Source organism: Mirounga leonina, unplaced genomic scaffold, assembly GCF_011800145.1.
Source record: "Mirounga leonina isolate KUSES-001 unplaced genomic scaffold, KU_Mleo_1.0 Mir_166, whole genome shotgun sequence".
Taxonomy (NCBI): Eukaryota; Metazoa; Chordata; class Mammalia; order Carnivora; family Phocidae; genus Mirounga; species Mirounga leonina.
Genome location: NW_023270418.1, coordinates 36,853,608 through 36,873,702, shown reverse-complemented (window position 1 = coordinate 36,873,702; position 20,095 = coordinate 36,853,608). Strand labels below are relative to the sequence as shown.

The 20,095-nt window shown below is 54.0% G+C and overlaps 1 protein-coding gene across 1 annotated transcript in view; it reads right to left on the bottom strand.

Moving 5' to 3' along the window:
• Positions 1-18,001: 18,001 nt before the first annotated feature.
• Positions 18,002-20,095, bottom strand: part of IFITM10 (interferon induced transmembrane protein 10) — a 6,717-nt gene continuing 4,623 nt past the window's right edge. The window contains exon 2 of the mRNA XM_035012406.1: positions 18,002-18,645. Coding sequence (XP_034868297.1) covers positions 18,496-18,645 — 150 coding nt within the window. The 3' untranslated portion in view covers positions 18,002-18,495. The remainder of the gene's footprint in view (positions 18,646-20,095) is intronic.

The window sequence follows — 20,095 nt, the reverse complement described above, 5'->3', positions numbered from 1 at the left end:
CCTATCCTGGGTCCTATCCTGATCCTGGGTCCTGTCCTGATCCTTAGTACTGTTCATTTTTTTAAAGATTTATTTATTTATTTGAGAGAGAGAGAGAGCATGAGCAGAAGAGGAGCAGAGCTAAGCAGGGAGCCCAACATGGGGCTCGATCTCAAGACCCTGAGATTATTCATAACCTGAGCCAAAACCAAGAGTTGGACCTTAACCAACTGAGCCACCCAGGCACTCCTGAGTACTGTTCTGATTCTGAATCTTATCCTGATTCTGGGTCCTGTCCTGATCCTGAGTCCTTTCCTAATTCTCAGTTTTATCCTGATCCTGAGTCCTGTCCCCATCCTGGGTCTTATCTTAATCCTGAGTCCATTTCTAGTCCTGGATCCTCTCCTGACCCTGAGTCACGTTCTGATCCTGAGTCCTGTCCTGATCCTGAGTCCTGATCTGATCCTGGGTCCTATTCTGATCCTGAGTCCTATTCTGATCCTGGGTCCTGTCCTGATCCTGAGTCCTACCCTGATCCAGAGTCCTATTCTGATCCTGAATCCTGTTCTGATCCTGGATCTTGTCCTGATCCTGAGTCCCATTCTGATCCTGAATTCTGTCCTGATCCCAAGTCCCTTCCTAGTCCTGGCTCCTGTCCTGACCTTGAGTCCTGTTCTTCCCAGAGGTGACAGGCAAGATGGGACTGACTGTTCCAGAGTATTTCCCTGGACTCCATCCCCCTATGCATTCTATGGACACTCCCCAGGCTTTCACAGCCAGGGCAGCATCAGGGACCACATCAGGAACATGATGAGACAGTGCAGTGGGTTGAACAGTGTCCTCCTGGAACTTCAGCATACAACCTTATTTGGAAATCAGGTCTTTGCAGGTGGAACCAAGTTGAGGTTGTCCTGGATGAGGTGAAGCCCTAATTGAATGGCTGGTGTCCTTGTAAGAGAAGAGAGGAGGAGAGCTGAGGTGCAGATACACAGGGAGAAAGGCCACATGAAGACAGAGTTAGGCACCAGCTCGAGGCAGGGAGCGTCAGGGATGCCGGCAGCCCCCAGGAGCTGGAAGAGGCAGCAAGGATCCTCCCCCAGAGCCTTCAGGGAGCACGCAACCCTGCTGACTCCATCTCGGACTTCCAGCCTCCAGACTGTCTGCTGTCTTAAACCATCCACTTTGTGGTCATCTTTTCTGGAGCCACAGAAAACCAACACAGGTAGCAGAGATGAACACGGCCTCAAAGCCAGGGACCCTGTTCCCATCACCTTCAACTGACACAGAAATGGAGGGCTTTCTTATTTGTCAGGGAACACATGAGGGGAAATCATGGACTAAAGAAAAAGTGCAAAACTGTGACAGCACTGAGGTTATTTTAAGATGAGAAACAAACAAATACGATTTCCCTGGGGGAGTGACCCAAACAGGGACCAGGAAGGGGCCATGTGCCCAGCATCACAACTGACCCTGGCAGGTATAGAAAGGGCTCCTGGTGCAGGAGGCTCCACACCTGAACACCTGTCCTCTGCCCCTGCTCCTCTGACCTGCTCCACCCTCAACCCACCAGAACCATGGGCTGCTGTGGCTGTTCTGGAGGCTGTGGCTCTGGCTGCTCCCAGTCCAGCTGCTGTGTCCCCATCTGCTGCCAGCACGAGATCTGAGATGTGACCATAAGCCTTAGGTAAATTCAGTCTCCCCAGGAAGACACCCCTCCTCATTTCAGTTCTGAGCTGCTCTCCAGACCCAGGGACAGTTTTCTCTGAGTCCTGAGGAAGGGAATGACCCTGTCATGGTCCTTGGTTTGTCCTGTGACCCCTTTTCCAGTTACTTATCACAAGGAGCCTCCTCCTCATCACCCCATCCCTCCTGGCATCCAACACCTGCACCCTGAAGTTTCCTCCACAAGCACTTTCCAGGTCCAGCCCAGGAGGGGACCCTCCATGTCTGCAGGCTCCTACTGATGCTCCCTCTTTGCCCTTTCCCTTCAGGCTCCCCACTGAGCCAGCCCTGCAGCCGAGATCAGAACTAGGGGCACAAACTATAGCTGAGACTCTTCGGGCCCAACTGGGCCTTCAGTCCCTTTAAATAAAATGTTCTGCCCCGTCAGCCTTGTTCTCATGGTGGTTCTTTTCCTAACGCCTTCATCATTGGATTCCGCTCGTCCATTGTCTTCATTCATGTGTACTGAGCACCTGTTGTGTTTGCTCCGCCCTAGGGACAGCAGAAAGGAAAAACAAAGACCTGTGGCCCAGGTTCTTGTTCCAGGAGGGGTTGGCCAACTCAGTTCTCCAACAAGGTTGGTCCTGTTGTTTCTGCATTTCCAGGGGCTGAGCCCCAGCATGGAGTGTGCACCCCCCGGGGTGGTACAGCTGCAGTCCTAACCCTTCTGTCTGCTGCAAGTCCTCCTCGTGACCAGGACAGAAGGTTTAGCCAGTGCCAAGGGCTCCGACTTATAAAAGATGGTGGGAGGGCTGAGGCGTCAGGGCAAGTGAACGCCCCCTGTACTGGAAGTCAACGGATGGATGTGCGACCCCCAGGCTGCCTGCAACCCCACATCTCGGGAACCAGCCTCGGGCATCAGAAACCTTGCATCTTTCTGCCTGGCTGTCCTCGGCCAGGGGTGCTCTCTGCCAGCCAGAGGTGCCCACTCCATCTGGACCTAATGCAGCATCTTGCTTCACGTGAGAACTAGGATCAACCAACACTTAGCTGACTTACTGAACATCATGTTCCGGGCTGGAGGGAAATGTTTACAAACTTCGTCCCAAATGTATCATTAAAACAACCTGGTGGTTGAGACACATGGGGTGATGGGCCCCAGAATAGAGGGTGCCCTCCAGGGCTGGGGGTCCCCAGGACTGCCTCAGTGAGACTTGAGGGACCAAGTCACAGGGCTGATTTGGAAGAGCAGCACTTTTGCAAGTCTAAAGTTTGATGAATTCACACGTGGGACAATGGATTTGAAGTTAATGTCCAGGAAAAGAGCGACAGGCCCAACACAGAGCAAGGATGTGACTTACACATTCCCAAGTGTGATGCTTAATTTTATGTGTCCCCTTGGCTGGGCCATGGTGCCCAGATATTTGGTCAAACGTTATTCTGGGTGCATCCATGAGAGTGTTTTTGGATGAGATTGATATTTCAATCTGTGGACTTTGAGTAAAGCAGATGGAGGTCCACGATGTGGGTGGGCCTCATCTAATCAGTTGAAAGCTTGAGGAGAACAAAAGCCAGACTTCCCCAAGCAAGAGGGAATTCTGCCAGTGGACAACCTCTGGGTTCCATCAGCAATATTGGCTCCTACTTGTTTGCCAGCAGAATGCCTTTGCGCTCATACCCTGATTCTCTGGTGCTGGTCTCCCCGCCCAGACTTTGGGCTCACCAAGCCTCCACAATGGCATGAGCCACCTCCTTACAATAAGTATCTTTCTCTATCTACACATCCTGTTGGTTCCATTGCTCTGGAGAACGCTGCCCAGCACACTGCCCGATGGCTGCAGGGAGGCTGCCCACAGACGCGTCTGGCCATCCTGCACCTCTTCCATGTGATGCCATCTAGGACAGCGAGGCCAGAGCTCAACTAGCAGTGCTGGGAAGGATGCCCATCCCGTGAGAAGACTCCGGCACCTCTCCTCCACAGGTGCGCACATGTGCTGGGGCCATGCTGGCCTCCTGGGACGCATGGCCACGGGGCCTGCTGAGGAGGGGGCGAGAGATGCCTGTGAACTGCAGAGCGTCAGAGAGCCCGCACATCAAAGTCTCCGCGGGGGCGTGGGAGAGGACAGGTCTGCCGCCTCCCAGCCTGCCGTCTTCCTTGCCCTGCCCCTGGGCAGGAGGGCCCCTCCTGTGAAGGCGAGGGAGGGGGGAGGGGGGAGGGGGGAGGGGGACAGGCCGCCCCCACCCAGTAAGACCGGGCGCTTCCAGGGCTGCATCCTAGAAACCCCAGAAGGCGCACAACCTGGAAAATCCTGGATCCTTAAAATCTTAAAAAAAAAAGTAACTGTGGGGTGCAATAAGCAAAATCCTTTTGAATCCTTAGCTGAGCTTATAAAAGTAGGGGCGGTCACTGTGGGGCAAACCGAGGGGCTGGAGAAGAGCGACCGTGTGGTCCTGGGCCGCCCGCGGGCATCACTGGCACAGACCCGAACACGTTTGCTTCTCGCTGCTGCCACACCGTATGGGAGTGAAGCCACGGGAAAGGGGACACAGTGTGCAGTAGATCTCACTGGGTTTTCACAAGCCCTCCTAGAGCCGCCCTCCGATCGAGAACACTCCGGCCCCGGAGGAGTCACTGCCCTCAGCCCCGGATGGGAGGGCCACCCCCTGACTTCCCTATGTTCTTGAAGGTCACGCGTCTCCCGAGGCAGGTGCAGCTGCAGGTGGCCGTGGGCACTCTCCCGTGGCAGCCCCTGCCTCCCAGGAGGGTGGCCACTGCGGGAAGTGGGGAGGGCGGCCCATGTTCACCACCGTGATGAGCTGGGACGGGGAGGGAGGGCACACGTCTTGGTTCAAATACCACAGACTCACACTTTGTACCGGCTTTTAGTAGATTTTATTGAACAAATGTCCCTTCATTTGAAATGACAATTAGGCCATTGCCAGAGACTGACAGTCCGTAGTTTTTTAGAAACATTTTCTCTATTTTGCCGGGGGGATGGGGTGATCTGTGGAGCTCCCTGTGGTGTCCTGATGAGGGCGGAGTCCCCGTCACTTTATTACTAAGTGACATTTTAAGATAACCATGAGCTCCCCCAAAGGCTAAACGTTTGGTGAAGAAGTTGAAGACAAACGTCCCTTCGGAAGGGACAGATCATGTGACCCCCCACCAAGGTCAGGTTTCCCTCCTGCCTTTAGCGAGAACGGTAAGATTGCTTTCCCTTACCCCATATGTTCCGAATGCAGTGCATCCCACTGGTTACTTTTGTTTCTTGTACACACTGTGCTTGTGACTCGAGGTCATAAAAGCGTTCTGCCGTGTTATGCTTCCTTCTAAATGTGCTCTAGTTTGTGTAGCTTGCATTTGGGTCCATGACTGACTGAGACTTGATTTCGTACAAATGTGGGGTTCCGGTCTTTGTAACGTGGCTGTTGAGTTGTCCCCCCTCCATTTGTTGAGAAAGGCTGTCCCTCCCCCAGTGAGCTGTCTCTGTGCCTCCGTCAGAGCTCGGGGATCTCAGGCGACTTCGTGGGAGTCCGGACGTGGTCTCCCACCCCCGCATTGCCCCGCGAGTCCCGCTAACACGGCTTACAGGCAGGGAACACCACTCCTCCCACTTTATTTCCATTTTCGGAATTGTTTTCGCTTTCCACCGTAAATCTCACAGACGAAATTTCATTTTGTCTTTATCTACCAGAGAATTCTGCTACGAGTTTTACTGGAATCCCATTAGATTTGCAGACGAGAGCTGGGAGAGCGGACACGTTTGCGGTGTTGGATCTCCCCTCCACGTGCACGTGGCCTCCGTCGGCTTCGCCGGGCCATCTTCGGTTTCCTTCATGAGGGTTGCGTTGTGTTTAGCAGACCGATTCTGAATATGTTTAATGGGGTTTATACCTAAAGATTTCATTTTGGGGAGCTATTTTTAAAAGATGGATGTTATTCATTTTAGAACAGACTTTGTTTTTTTAGAGCGGTGTTAGGTTCGCAGCAAAACTGGGAGGAAAGCGTACACGTGGCCGCGTACCTCTGCTCCCACACAAGCTCCCCACTTTCAACATCCCCACCGCGTGGTATGTGTGTTATAGTCCGTGAGCCTCCACAGACACATCGTCCTCGCCAGAAGTCCACACTTCGGTTTTTATGCCAGAATTCACTCTTGGTGTTGTATATCTTTTTTCTGGAAAAAAAAGAAGAGTCAAATTTAACTATAACTGACCAAACTGTATCCAGGAATGTCTCTAAACAAGGAAACAACAGAAACATGATGAAATTCTCCTAGTGAAGAAACCGAGTCTTTACCAGCCCCGGTGCTTCTGAGGGTCAGGCCTGGAGAAGTCCATTCGCAAGGCTGGTTCTGTCCCCCATGCGAGCGTCTCATCCTGAGGGGAGGGCTGGGCCTGAGCGAGGGGCATGTCCCCTCCCCCCTGACGCTGGGGACTCCTAGGAAGTCACTGATAGGGCAACGGGCTGTGGACTGAGCTGTGTTCCCCAAATTCACAGGTTGAAGCCCTAACCCCATGACCTCAGAATGTGACCTCATTTGAGAGATGGTCTTTAAGAGAGGTAATCAGGTTAAAACGGGGTCACTGGGGTGGCCCTGATCCCGTGTGACCGGGGTCCTTGTAAGAAGAGGACATCAGGACACAGACCCGCACGGAGGGACGACCCTGTGAGGAAGGACCCAGGGAGAGCACGGCCGTCCACACACGAGGAGAGAGGCCTCGGGAGGACCCCGCCCTGCCCGCGCCTGCATCTCGGGCGTCAGCCTCTGGGACCGGGGGACAGTGTGAGCCGCCTCCTCGGTGAAACTGCATTATGGTGACCCGGGCAGATGAAACAGTGGGGTCTCCAGACATGTCTGGCTGCTGCACTTGGGGGTGGGTGGAGGCCAGGGTGCGGCAAACAGGCTCCAGTGCTTAGGGCAGCCCCTTCCACAGGGAGCTGCCTGGCCCGAAGCGTCCGCAGGGCCGAGGCCGGGACACCAGGCAGAGGAGGAAGGGTAAACCAAATGGAGGGTCTGGGAGTAGACCCATGTATGAATGGACAACTAACAGCCTTCTCAACAGAAGGCACGGAATGATTGGAATTCCATGCCCAAACAATGAACTTTGATTCATGTTTCACACCATATGCAAAAATCACTTCCAAATCGGTCCTAGATCGAAATGCAAAGTATGGGAGAAAATCTTCGTGACCCTGGGTTGGGGAAAACGTCTTCGATACGCTATCCACAAAAGAAAAAAATGAGATAAATTGGACCTTCTCAAAATGAAGAAATTTTGTGTTCGGAAGTCACGGCTAAGAGAAGGAAAACGCTAGCCACGGGGGAAGAAGACACTTGAAAACAGGTGTCTCCGTATCCAGGGTACATGAGGAATCCTCAACCACCAATAAGAAGAGAACAACTCGGTATCAAAACATGGGCTAAAGACATAAGGAGACCCCTCCCCAAAGGGGCCACGCGGATGGCCAGGGGCACGGAAGGGGTCCGACGTGGCCAGTAAGGAGGGACATGCATGTGAAAGCCACGGCGAGGGGCCACTGCATGCTTTGCAGAGTGGCTGGAATGAGAACAGCCCACGCCGGGGCTGGCAAGGACGGAGGATGCGCTCGGCGGGTCTTTCCAGAATTAAGCATGCACGCATCGTGACTCAGTCCTGCTCACAGATGTTGACTCAAGGGGAAAAGAAGTCCACGTTCACTCAAAAGCCCGCGTGCAGGTGTTGATCTGTGATCACCGCTGGGCAGAGGTGCTGGGGACTGTCCCTTTGCCTGGGGGTGGACACACGGCGGGGCAGCCACTTCCCGGCACCTGCCACGGTAGGAGCGGCTTGGGGACACTATCGAGACCGAGAGCAGACAGACTTGAAAGGATACGTGTTGTGTGATTCCATTTTGATGGTGTTCTGGAAAAAGCAATGTTTTGGGGACAGAAAAGACATCAGGGGTTGCCAGGGCCTGGGGTGGGGGGAGGCCTTGACTGCAAAATGGCACGGGGGAGTTTTTTTTCTTTTCTTTTTTTCTTTTTGATGTGGAGCTGCTCTGTATCTTGGTTTTGGTGGGGGTTCTGTGTCTATATATTTGTCAAATCTCAAAGAACTGTGGATTTTACTGTATGTAAATTGTACATTAATTTTTTTTATGGAAATGAAGTCCGATCCAGGAATACCCCCCTGGTCCCGCCAGGATGCAGGCTTATTCTGCGATTTTGTAGGGGTATGGTGTCCCCTGCTTTGTCAGACCCCACATGTTCCCGACTGGATTATGTGGGAATTAGCCCCAGTCACCTGGCAGCCAGGTGACAAGATGGGGGCACGTTTGAGGGGGCAGGCATGGCGCAGTGTGGGAGGGGCTTTGACAGCATCCTGCAGGGTCCGAGAAGGGCTGGCTCTTACCTGGGAGGGGGGGACCAACTCTGTAGGTCCAGTGTCCAGGTGGGCTGCCGAGTCAGCATCCTTGGATGCGTCCGTCTGTGTGTCCCCATCTCTGTTCTCAGGGTCCCTTACGTCCCGTTTCTTTGTCACTGGATGGGGCGTCACAACGAGTCAGCCACAACCAGCCGACTCTGCTGTCTCTGGGGGCCCTGTCCCCCTGAGCTCCCCAAACACCTGCGTCGTCCCACCTGCCCTGGGCTCTCCTCCACTGGGACTATCTGCCCATTGTCACCACTGAAACCTTTAACAACAGGGTCTCCAGCGTGTTCCCAGCGCTATCCGTGCCCCATCCGACTACCAGAATGGGGACGCCTCAGTCGCCAGCCCCCACTCCTGCCCCTGTCCCCTCAGATCCTCTGGGTGCCACTCCTGCGGGTCTCAGTCTAGGGATCCCACTAGAAGACTTCCCTGGGGAAACGTGTGTGAGAGAGAAGGTGGGAAGGAACCCTGGGCCGGGTGCGCACCTGACCCTGAACGAGGGGGAGGGAAGAGCGCATGCGAGACCGGGCTGCAGAGGCGCAGGGGCCGAGCGAGTCGCTGTCTTTCGGCAGAGGGGGATGGTCCGGGAAGGAGCCTGCCTCGCCAGCCCCTTGGTGGCTTCAGGGCCAATGTGGGTGAGGCCTCGGGGCACAGGAACCTCTGACCTACCGCTTCCCACTTTGCAAAGCCAGTAAGCTGCTGAAGACCGAAATTTTACCTGCAGGTCGTGCAAAAAGCCCAGCTGCAATGCTGGAAAGATGTATTGTTTTGAAGGACATTTTGACAGAGTAACAGAAGATCGACAGTGAAGTGCTGAAACATTTGGGAAGACTGAAATCACATAGAGAATATTCTCTGCCCACAACGCACTTACGCTCAACTCCAGGAGAACATTGAACTAGAACATTCCCTGGTATGGGTCGGCTGGGGTGGGCGAACATACAGTGCCATTCGGGACGTATTGCAGCTGCAGCTAATGATGTCACTAGTCGAATGCTCCCATCACATTTAATGAAAACACGTCGTCAAAGACGGACAGTGATATGAATTCACAAGAGCCACAAAACATGCACGGCTTGAACGCGAGCATGCCCGACCCCGAGATGACTTGACTTTTCCGCGAAAACCCTGCCGCTGGTGACAAGCCAGAAGACAAAGTCATAGGTCCATTGACTTTAATGTGAAAAATTTCAACGTCTTCATCACGTCCCCAAATATCAAAACTGCTTTAACAAACAGAAACTTGGTTCCATCGAACAATGAAAGCAGTTGGAAGTGACTGTCGTCGGTCCGTTTTACCCCTTCACGCCCTGCACGGCTCCCTCCATCTGCGGTTCAGCCCCCCACCCCCGCCTGTGGCAGCCACGCTGGGCTCCGCACGAGGCACACAGTTCACATCATATGACATCACACTCTCTGACCCCCGCGGTCGTGCTGAGTGAGGAACACGCATCTCTGTCTGAAACCATAACGATGAAGTGTCACTTCTTATATTTATTTTTTTAACGTATTGGAGGGTGAGGAAGCCCCCGTGAGGAATAAAACAGAAATGGTTGTATTAAAGGAAGCAGGAATGGTCAGTAGCCTTTATGGGGCAGAGTCCTAGACTAGACAGTGGCCAGCGTCTATTCGAAAATGAGACAACATGAAAATGAATGAGTTAGGTATTTACTGCGAGCGACCGGAGGCAGGAACAAGTAAATGGGAAATAAAACACTAACTATTAAAGGGACTGAAACTAAAATCAAAACCTCCCTACGAACAGGGCACCTGGGTGGCTCAGACAGTTAAGCGTCTGCCTTCAGTTCGGGTCATGGTCCCGGGTCCTGGGATCGAGTCCCTCATTGGGCTCTCTGCTCCTTGGGAGCCTGCTTCTCCCTCTGCTTCTCTCTCTGTCTCTCATGAATAAATAAAAAATCTTTAAAAAAAAAAAAAACAACCTCCTTACGAAGAAAACTTAGGGCCCCGTGGCTTCACCGGCTAATTCACCAAATATAAAATGCAAATAAAACCCCTTGAAATAAGTCAAGACTAGCATCGTCTTGACTCCCAGGACTGACAAGGACGGTGTGAGGAAGGAAAACGGCGAGTCAATCACACTCCTGAACACAGATGCAAAAAAGAAAAATCACGACCAACATAGCAGTGTTTTAAAATAGTACTACGAAATGAACATTTTAGATTTATTTCAGGTGTGCAAGTTTGTTCTAATATTGGGGGGGGATCAAATGATGTAATCTGCAAACGAACTTATTAAAAAAGGAAAGTCACGGGCGCCTGGGTGGCTCAGATGGTTAAGCGTCTGCCTTCAGCTCAGGTCATGATCCCAGGGTCCTGGGATCGAGTCCCGCATCGGGCTCCCTGCTCCTTGGGAGCCTGCTTCTCCCTCTGTTTCTCTCTCTCTCTCTCTCTGTCTATCATGAATAAATAAATAAAATCTTAAAAATAAATAAATAAATAAAATAAAAATAAAAAAGGAAAGTCACATAATCAAATCAAAAGGCACAGAAAATTATTCAATCGTATTCGGTATTAGTTTAACAAAATTGTTCACAAAATGCGAATTAGCCCAAAGCAACGGGTAAATAAAGAGCTATCGGTCTGGCTCAAGGACCGTGATTATGGAGACACGTTTTCCCTCAGCGTATTAATGATGTTAAATAATTGAGCTTAGCATTGTCACGACGAAGGAGGAAGGCTTGGGAGCCGTGAAGACCGTGGGGGCAGCGCCGGGAGTCTGGGGCAGAAGACACCCAGTTGCAGCTGCTGTCCCGGGTGGCGGGCACCCTCGCCGCCCGGTAGTGGACCCAGACCCGGAGAAGCCGAGACGCAGATCAGGAAGCGGTGAAGACACTCCGCTTGTGCTCGAGAAGTCTGGGAATGTCTCCGTTTTGGATCGGGTGATTAAACTGGGTGGAATCCGGAGTGAACGCCCTTAAGGACTGGGAGAAATAAGCGTGGCAGGTGTGCAGAGGGGCACAGGCTGGGGGGCGCTGGCCGCCTACCCTGTGGGGACGGGGGGGGCTGGTGCTCGCCGTCGGCTCCGGTCACAGAGGTCCGTCTGCCCCCAAATCTGTGTTCCTGTCAGCTCTCTCATTTGTAGGCCCTGCTTTGGCAGAATTTGCAAAGTTTCTCCTGTCTGTGCCATTGCATCACAAATGTCAATATTAGCATATTATGAATAACAGGGAAGTTCCTTAAGCTAGTAACGGATGCCTACAAATACCTAGAGCAAATGTCATCCCAAATCGTACAGCCTGGAGAGATTCCTCTGTGAGGGAAGGATGACCTCTCTTTCACAGTGTAACTGAAGTCCTAGAGAATTAAGGAAAACAAATACAGCATCTGTGGATTAGAAAGGAACAGCGGGACTGTAAGTTTGCAGAGGAACAGACGCTGGGGTTGGATATGTGGGAAATGCAGAAGTTACAAAAAATATCATGAAAATAAAAATCCTCTTAGTAAGGATGCCAAAATACAGGATCGCACCTTAGAAGTCAAATGCATTTCTTCACATCAGCAGCAGACGCTTGGGAAAGAGAATATTTCACACCTTAACATTTACAATAGCATAGAAATCAAATATCTGGAAATAAATCTGACAAATCCTGTGTAAGACCTCTACGCAGAAAACTGCAGAACATTTTGGGGAGAGCTTTAAAAGGGCTTGAAAAGGGGCGCCTGGGTGGCTCGGGTTTGGTGGGGGGCTCCTGGGAGGGCTGGTCACTTAACTCAGTTGGTTAAGTGTCCAACTCTTGGTTTCGGCTCAGATCATGATCTCAGGGTCGTGGGATCGAGCCCTGTATCGGGCTCTGTGCTCAGCTCAGAGTCTGCTTGAGATTCTCTCTCTCCCTCTGCCCCTCTCCACCTTTCTCTCTCAAATAATTAAATAAATAAATCTTTTTTTTTTAAGGGCTTAAATAAATGAAACTTTATGGCACGCTTACAGATTTGAAAAACCCAGTGGTATAAAAATGTAAATTCCTCCCAAATGTACCTATAGACTTAATCAGAATCCCAGCAGGGTTTTTTTTCCCCTGCTTGATAAGTTGATTCTACAATTCAATGAATATCAAAAGTAGAATAGTCAAGAAGTTCTGGAGAAGACCACTATGGGAGCTCCAGTAGGTGTTTGGACGCACGATAAAGCTATGGTAATTTTGGTTCCGTGGTGCTGGTGCAGCTCGGAGATGGTCTCCTGCAGGAGGGGACACCTGCTAGGTGGCAGGGACCGCCCGTGAAGCAACCACCAAGGGCAGGTCTCGAAACCTTGGAGGGAGCCATGAACATTGTGAGAAGCGTCAGGAGGATGCGAATCCTAGTAGCAAAAGCATTAATCATACCAGAAAAACTTATGAATGAGACGTGAGGGGACATAATCACATGGGTTTATGGAAAGGTAGTGCAGGTGCGTGGAAGGCCGGCCACGGAGTGTCTGCAGTGACCGGTGCACCGTGGTCTGCGGCGGTCCCCCGTCTTCCCGTGACTCCCGTGGCCCCGAGGCTTCTGCAGGTGGCGGGACGGTTCTGTTTGGATTATCGTTCGGTGTGGGCTTGTGTGGTGCTTGCTTTTGTGATCCTGGGCCGCGTGAGATCCCAGCCACCATCCACGTGGGTCCCTGGTCCCGGCTCCCCACGCAGCCTCCAGTAAGGAGAGCTCTAGGAGCATCTTCTGTTCCAATATTTGGTCTTTGACTCCGGGTCCTGACCCTGAGCTCCTGAATCGCTAAGAATTTCCTGGGTGACAGAAGCATCTTTTGCTCTCCAGATGTGACTCGGGGTGGGTGTGGGGGGTCCTGGGAGGGCTGGTCATCAGGAAGACGAGACCTGATTGGAAGCTTGCCACTCTCAGCCCACCCCCTCCTCCTGCGAGTTAATGATCCATCATGCCTACGTGGAGGAGCCTCCGAAACATCCAGAAATGTGGGGTCTGGCGAGCGTCCAGGTTGGGGAACACCTGGAGGTTTGGGGAGAGGGAGCTCCATGCCCTTCCCACACACCTGGGTCTGTGCGTGTCCTCCATCTGGAAGGCTGGTCCGCGTCCCCTGTCGTGTCCTTTCATCACAGGAGCTGGTAAGCAGCAAGAGCACGGTTTCCTGGAGTCCCGGGAACTGCTTTAGAAAAGCGACAGAATGGGCGCCTGGGTGGCTCAGTCGTTAAGCGTCTGCCTTCGGCTCAGGTCATGATCCCGGGGTCCTGGGATCGAGCCCCACATCGGGCTCCCTGCTCAGCGGGAAGCCTGCTTCTCCCTCTCCCATTCCCCCTGCTTGTGTTCCTGCTCTCGCTGTCTTTCTCTGTCAAATAAATAAAATCTTTAAAAAAAGAAGAAAAGCGACAGAAGACGGAAGCCAGCCAGGAGGGGTGGTGGGCACCCCTGACGTATGGCCTGCTGGGGCTCCGTGCTCCCTTTGTGATTATGATTGCTCCCAGGATGCTCTTGCAAACTACAGACCCCGTGCTCCCCGAGCATCCAGGTGGACTCTGGGTTTCCTATTGTATTCGTGGACTGTAACCTTTACTAACATGATGGACTCTGAGGCTCAGTCGTGCCTGATTTGGCCAGAGTGGGGCTCATGCCTCCTCAGGTCTTTGCTTCCTGGTCATCTCATCCGGCCCGGTCCCAGCCCAGGCGTTGCCCGCTGCCCGCTGATCCCAGGGATGCCCGGTCCCTGCAGGGACCAGCGACCTTAAGAGCCAGGATCTGGGCGCCGGCTAGCTTGTTACTTTCGGAGTGTTTTGCCGCCCCGCCCCGTGGGGAGGGCTGGGGTGTCCGGGTTCCCCAATCCCACCCAGCACTGTGGCTCTGCTGTCCCTCGACACTTTTCTCACCAACTCCCATCAGCCTTACCGCATGTAGTATTTGACCAAACCCCCTGTCTGTATCCAGCCTCCCGTCATGCCCGCAGCCCCTGCCCCGTGCACCTGCCTGCTCCCCACAAACCTTCTCGGCTCCACCCCAGCGCCCCCCTCACACCTCAGTCTTGTCCGTGTGGTTTCTTCCAGAGACATTCTCTTCCATGCATTGTGCTTGTTTATGAATAAATATAAGGACAACTTCCCTACGGAAATCACTTGAGTCCAAGCAAAGCTGTGCACATTTATGAATTTGTTTTCATACGTATATGAAAATATATACTAACACACGCTTGAGGTATTTCCCATTGACAGCACTCATGAATATATTTGTAGAAACGCGTGCATGTCGTGCCTGCAACTACATAAAGCACGACCACACAACTTAACGACTTTTATAAAACAAACACGTAACCACCACGGGCGTCAAGAAATAGAACCTCCTCAGCACCCTGGCGTCACCCCCGTGTGCCCTGATTTGGCAAATGTCCGGGTGTTTTTCTCTACATTCGCTTCTTTTTGTGTCTTGGGAGAAAGGCCCTCACCTAATGGAAGGTGTTGTTAATTGTGACCGTATTGAAATCAGACATTTCTCTTTATTAGAAGATGCTAGGGAGAGAGCCCTCCAAGAGCCTCCGAGCAGGGCCGTCGAGGGGCGAGACAAGATGTAGACAGAGTGACCGGGGCTCCCCGAAGAAATCCACAGCCTGGGAGAAAGGACGTGCTCAAGCGAATAGAACAGGCATTTAGCAAGAGAACAGGCAGGTGGCAGGAAGCATACGGAAAGATGCTCATGTCACGAGGGTCGGGGAGCACAGCCTGAAGCCCCGGGAGCCCCCCACCCCGCCACCTCCCCCAGGACGGCTGAAAGGGAGGGAGGACGAGATGCCCAGGAGCTGCCATTCCTGCACCGCTGCCCTCCCCTGCTGCCCTTCACACCCCTCTGCTGGGCTCCAGGCTGCAGCGCTTCTGTCCTTCCAACCAGCCCCGGGCCCCGCCCGCTGGTGTCTGCGGCCCGGCAGGTGCCTACAGGGCGGGTCGGGGTCTCTCCTGCCTCAGAGCAGCCTCCCCGCGGACCTGCCCATCTACCTGGGCCCCGCGGCTTGTCACGGTCAGGCACTGCCCACCCCTGTGCCCCCCATCTGAGCCAGTGGTCTCTATTCTGTGGGAGCAGGAGGGGAGCTGAGAGCACGTCATGGAGAAAGACCACTCTGTGGTTTCAGTGTCTGGAGAACAGGGTCAGGCTGGAGAATTCTGGGCCACTGTGGCCAAGGGGAGGGGCTGGGGGTGAACTGCACAGCAGCCCTCCTCAACACACGCGGGCACACAGGCGGGCTCACACGGGCTCACACGGGCACACGTGGGTGCACCGCGGACCCACACAGGCCCACATGAGCACACACACGAGCACACACACGGATTCACACGCACATACATGGGCACATGCACACACACGGGCACACACGGGCTCACACGGGCACAGATGCCCACATGAGCGCACACACTCACACACGTGCTCACACATGTGCATACAGCCAGTCTCGGCCTTTAGACCCATTTTCCATTCAGCCACTGGGTCTCGATCCTTTGAAGCTGGACAGTGGGCTGGAGGTCACGAGGGCAGTGGGGGGCCAATCGGGGCAGCATGGGGGAGGGGGAGGGCAGAGAAAGCTGCCCCTGCAGATGCAGAAACTAGGGGCACATGGAGAAGGACAGGAAGAGAGTGAGCCGAGGTGACTGGCTCCTTTGTTCCTACAAGTATTTACTGAGTGGCAAGTGCCTGCCCGACATAGTGCAAAACCAAATGAAAGCAAGGAGGGGAGTTGCCGGAAGGTCAGGGAGGAGCCCCAAGGGACAAAGACACAGACCTGGAGGCCAGAGACCAAGGCCAGACCCCGATGCCGCCTGCCTGCTGGGGTGAGGGGTGCACCTGACACCACCACAGACTCCCCGCCCAGCGAGCGCCAGCCTCTCTCCTGAGCCCAAGGGTGGGGGAGATGGCACCTCTGGGGTGTGGCCCCGCACTGCCCAGGAAGGACACAAATATCTGTAGGCTAGGGTGCCTTTGCTGCCTGCAAGGCCACTGGGCCATTTTTGAACAAGAGCCCCAAAGCCTCAGCTGGGCGGGGCATGTTCCAGGGAAGAGCCCGGCCAAGGCCTCCTTCCTGGGGATGTTTTTCCTCCGGGTACCTGTCCCAGGGGCTCAGCCAGCTGCTGGCTGCAAAGGCTTAAGGAAAAAGAGCGAAGAAAACATTTTGCCTCTACGTTCCCGGCCCCGCCAGGCATAATAAAGCCACGTGGACATTACGGTAGGGCCTAGGTTCACCCAGTCCCCAGCTCCCAGATGCCCTCCACATAACATTCTGACCCTGCCTCCTCCAGAAGGCTGCTGGGCAGTGATGGGAACCCACCTGGTATGATCTTGGAGGCTCTGGAAGCATGCAGGACCAAGCTGGCCCCAGATGCTCCCTGCCCTCCAGCGCCCCACCAGCCACCCTCCTGGGGGCCATCTGGAAGGCTCCCTGCTCCCTCCACGGGGTGGCGTGCAACCTGCAGGGGTCCCAGCTCCCCCCACCCCCACCCCCCCGCACCCTGCCACTGCCTAGGGGTCAGGGGTCATGCCATGGTATTCTTTCTCTCCTCACCCCCTTCTCCTGGGCTTCTGGGTCAGGCCGGGGGCTGGAGTCCTGCTCACGCACCCAGGCACCTGCCAACCTCCCCCTTAACACTCTCACCTGGGAAACATGTCTCCAGACCGGATCCGCTGCTCCCACAGAAACACCTGCCTCCCCGCTCAGCATGACTCTGCACACGGAACCTTGGACCCACCAGGATTCAAGCCCCAGCAGCCCAGCCTTTTGGGGATTGTCCAGCGCCTTCCCGTCCTCACCAGATGCCCAGCCTCGTGTCCTGCTCTCCAGCCCTGTTGGCGCGTTCCTTCTGGTGGGTCTGCCACAGAAGGGCACCTCGTGGGAAAGCCACGGAGCCCCTGGACGCATGCCCTCAGCTGACCCTTGCACCGCCCCAGAGACCGAGGGCACAGTGCCCCACCCCCACCCGGTTCATTTGCCCAGAAAAGACCCGAAACACCTCACGCGGCCTCTCTTCTCCCATCATGGCCACTTGCTGCTACGTCCCCATCCCTCCAAGCACAGCTCTCTGACCCTTCCTTGCCTCCTTCCTCCCCTGCAGGCCCCTAAACCCAGTGGGCACCTCTGGCCTCTCCGTCCTTGGCCCGCCACACTCCCGGCTTTCCTACGGGGATGGCTGTCTTCCTGCCAGCCGTCCCGGAAGCGGTGGTGCTCCTTGGGCTCCGCGCAGGCTGTCACTGCTCAGGCTGCCCGGGTCCCCCGCAGAGGCTCCAAACCCACAGTGTCAGCCCAGAGGGCTCTTCTGCTCCCACAGGGTTCCTCCCGGGGTCCCCACATTAGCACACAGCCCTGGCCAAGTTGGACATGCAGGGATCCCCGCTGGCTCCTCCATGCCCGCCTCACCTGCACACCCAGTCTGTCCCCAGATTCCATCAACCTTGCCCCTGAGACACGGTGAATGCCCTCCTTAGCTGCCCCAGCCCCAGCCCACACGCCATGGTTCCCACTTCTTGCAGTCTGTGCCCCACCCTGTCCCCTCCAAGGGGTCCTGACGCTCCGAACAGCACCATCCTCAAAAACCATGAAGCACACCTGGTCCCTCCCCTGCTGAGCATGCCCCTGGGCCTGGGGGTAAAATTTGCAGGCCTTCCTCCCTCCCTCTCTGCACCTGAGCTGCCTGGTGTCCCAGACCAGCCATGACCCCATGCCACGAGGGCTCTGCCCCTCCTGGGGGACGCGCTGGTTTTTTTTGTTCTAACTTACAACCAGGCGGGCAGCTGTGTTCTTGCCGCCTAACCCTCAGGGGGCTTGTGTTTGGGACTCCCTCTGCCAAAGCCCCGCTCCGTCCCCTTGCATCGTGGGCAGAAGACTGCCAGGTCACAGAGTAAACCTTCCCGGCAGAGTCAGCCCTGGGGGCCTGGACCACCGGGCAGTGCCAGAGTGGGGTTCCCAAAGCCACCAAGTTCCCCCCATGCCCTGCTCGGCCGTGGGAAGAGGCTGGGCTGGAGCCAGACAGGTATTTTATTGAAAGTTCACAGATACAAGAGCTCTGAGCAGGGTCACAGCTTGGAGGAGGTGGGGTCAGGGAAGACAGAGTGAGTCCCCAGATGCTGGCAGCACTCCCAAACTGGGAAGCTCCCACAGAAGCCCTTCTTGCTGGGTATCGGGTCAGAGGGGCCCCAGGAGCCTGGGGGGGCACAGGAGGGCAGGGAGGGCAGCCAGCGGAAGCCAGGGTGCAGCAGCACAAGGAGACGCCCACAGACCCCAGAAACAGGCAGAGGTGGAGAGGCTCAGGAGGCAGAGAGGGTGGGCCAGCCCGAAGCTCGCTGCCCCACATTGTACGGAGCTTCTGACGGCCTCTCTGCCCAGGTCACAGCTTCAGGGGGGCTCCAGGGCCCTGCTCTGCCCCAACCACACAGCATCCTGAGTCACATCAGGCGTGAAAACGAACATGTTTCAGTGCCTTGTCTCCACGGCCAGCCGTGCCCGGTGGGGCCTTAGTAGTCGGTGAGCGGGTACCGCAGGAAGATGAGGACAAGGATGATGCAGGATGCTGCCAGCGCAGAGCTGGTGATGTTAAACAGCCGGGCTGTCTTGGCGTCTTCCACCGCTCCATTCAGATCATTGAGAAGCTTCTTGTCCCGAACCTGAGGCCAGAGGGAGGAGGTGAGGCCAGTGGCCAGAGAGAAGGAAAAGGCTAGTACTGGGAACATCTGTGCAAAGGGCACACAGGAATTCTTTGTATTTCTTTTTGCAACTTTTCAGTAAGTCTAAAATTATTTAAAATAAAATAGGATTGTCAACAGTACTCTATTATTTGATTGAAAGTTGTTGAGAGCACATCTTAAGTGTTCCTACAACCAAAAAACTACAAAACAATAATTATGTGAGGTGACGGATGTGCTAACGAACCCCCTGTTGCAATCATCTTGCAGCATCTACGTGTATCAAATCATCACATTGTACACATTGGACTTACACACTGTCACCTGTCAATTGTATAACAATAAAGCTGGAATCAATAAATGAATACATAAGATGAAGGAGGAAGTTGGTCTCAGAGAGTTATATGATTAGACAAAGGAGGATATAAGCGTGCTCTACTCTGAATGGGGTTCCTAATCTCAAATTAACAGGGGTTACCTAAGAATAGGCGCTATGCATAGACAGAATAAGTGGCAGACCCCGCAGCCTCTGGGAAGGGATGTTAAGATACAGGGAGTAGGTTGGAGCCCAGGAAGTTCTGGGAAGACAGTGGGCAGAGCTGGACCCATTTCCAAGATTCTCTGGTTATGAAGAGATGTTCCTGAGGAAGAGGCCACCCTCACCCAGGATAAATCTTAGGATTTCCTTCTCTTAAGCACTTTCTTCTTCCACAAAGTCCAAAGAAGTGTAGTTGGATATGTGGATGGATGAAAAGGGAAGGAAAATAGAAAAAAAAAAAAAAGCAATAGTGCATAAACTGCATGGATGGATGAGATGACTTAAGGAGTAATAGGGTGCGAGTGAGCAAGGATGACTGTGAAGACAGGTACAGGATGAATGGATGTACATGGCTTAGCTAGAGGAGCAGAAGTGATGGCAGATGGCTTGAAGGATGAATGGATGTATTGATGTGTTGGGTCAGAGGATGGATGGATGGCTGACAGGTAGAGTTGGTAAGTAAGATGGAGAAAGTTACTTAGAAATTGAGGTTAGATGAATAGTTAAGTGCACTGATGTATAAAATAGGTGAGATGAGTAGGGAAGGGAGGAGGATGCATGATGAACATGTATAAACACAGATAAATGGAGGGTTGGGTGACGATTTGGATGGGTTGAAGGGAATAAAAGAAGATGGATCAATGTATAAGGGATGGTGGGTGGGTGGATGGATAGATGGATGGATGGTTGGATGGTTGGATGGGCAGGTGGATGGGTGGGTGGGTGGATGGTTTGATGGGTGGGGGTTGGATGGGTGGGTGGATGGGTGGATGGGTGGATGGATGGATGGGTGGGTGGGTGACTGGCTGGCTGGATGAGTGGGTGGAAGAATGGATGGGTGGATGGGTGGATGGATGGGTGGGTGGGTGGACGATGGGTGGATGGGTAGGTGGA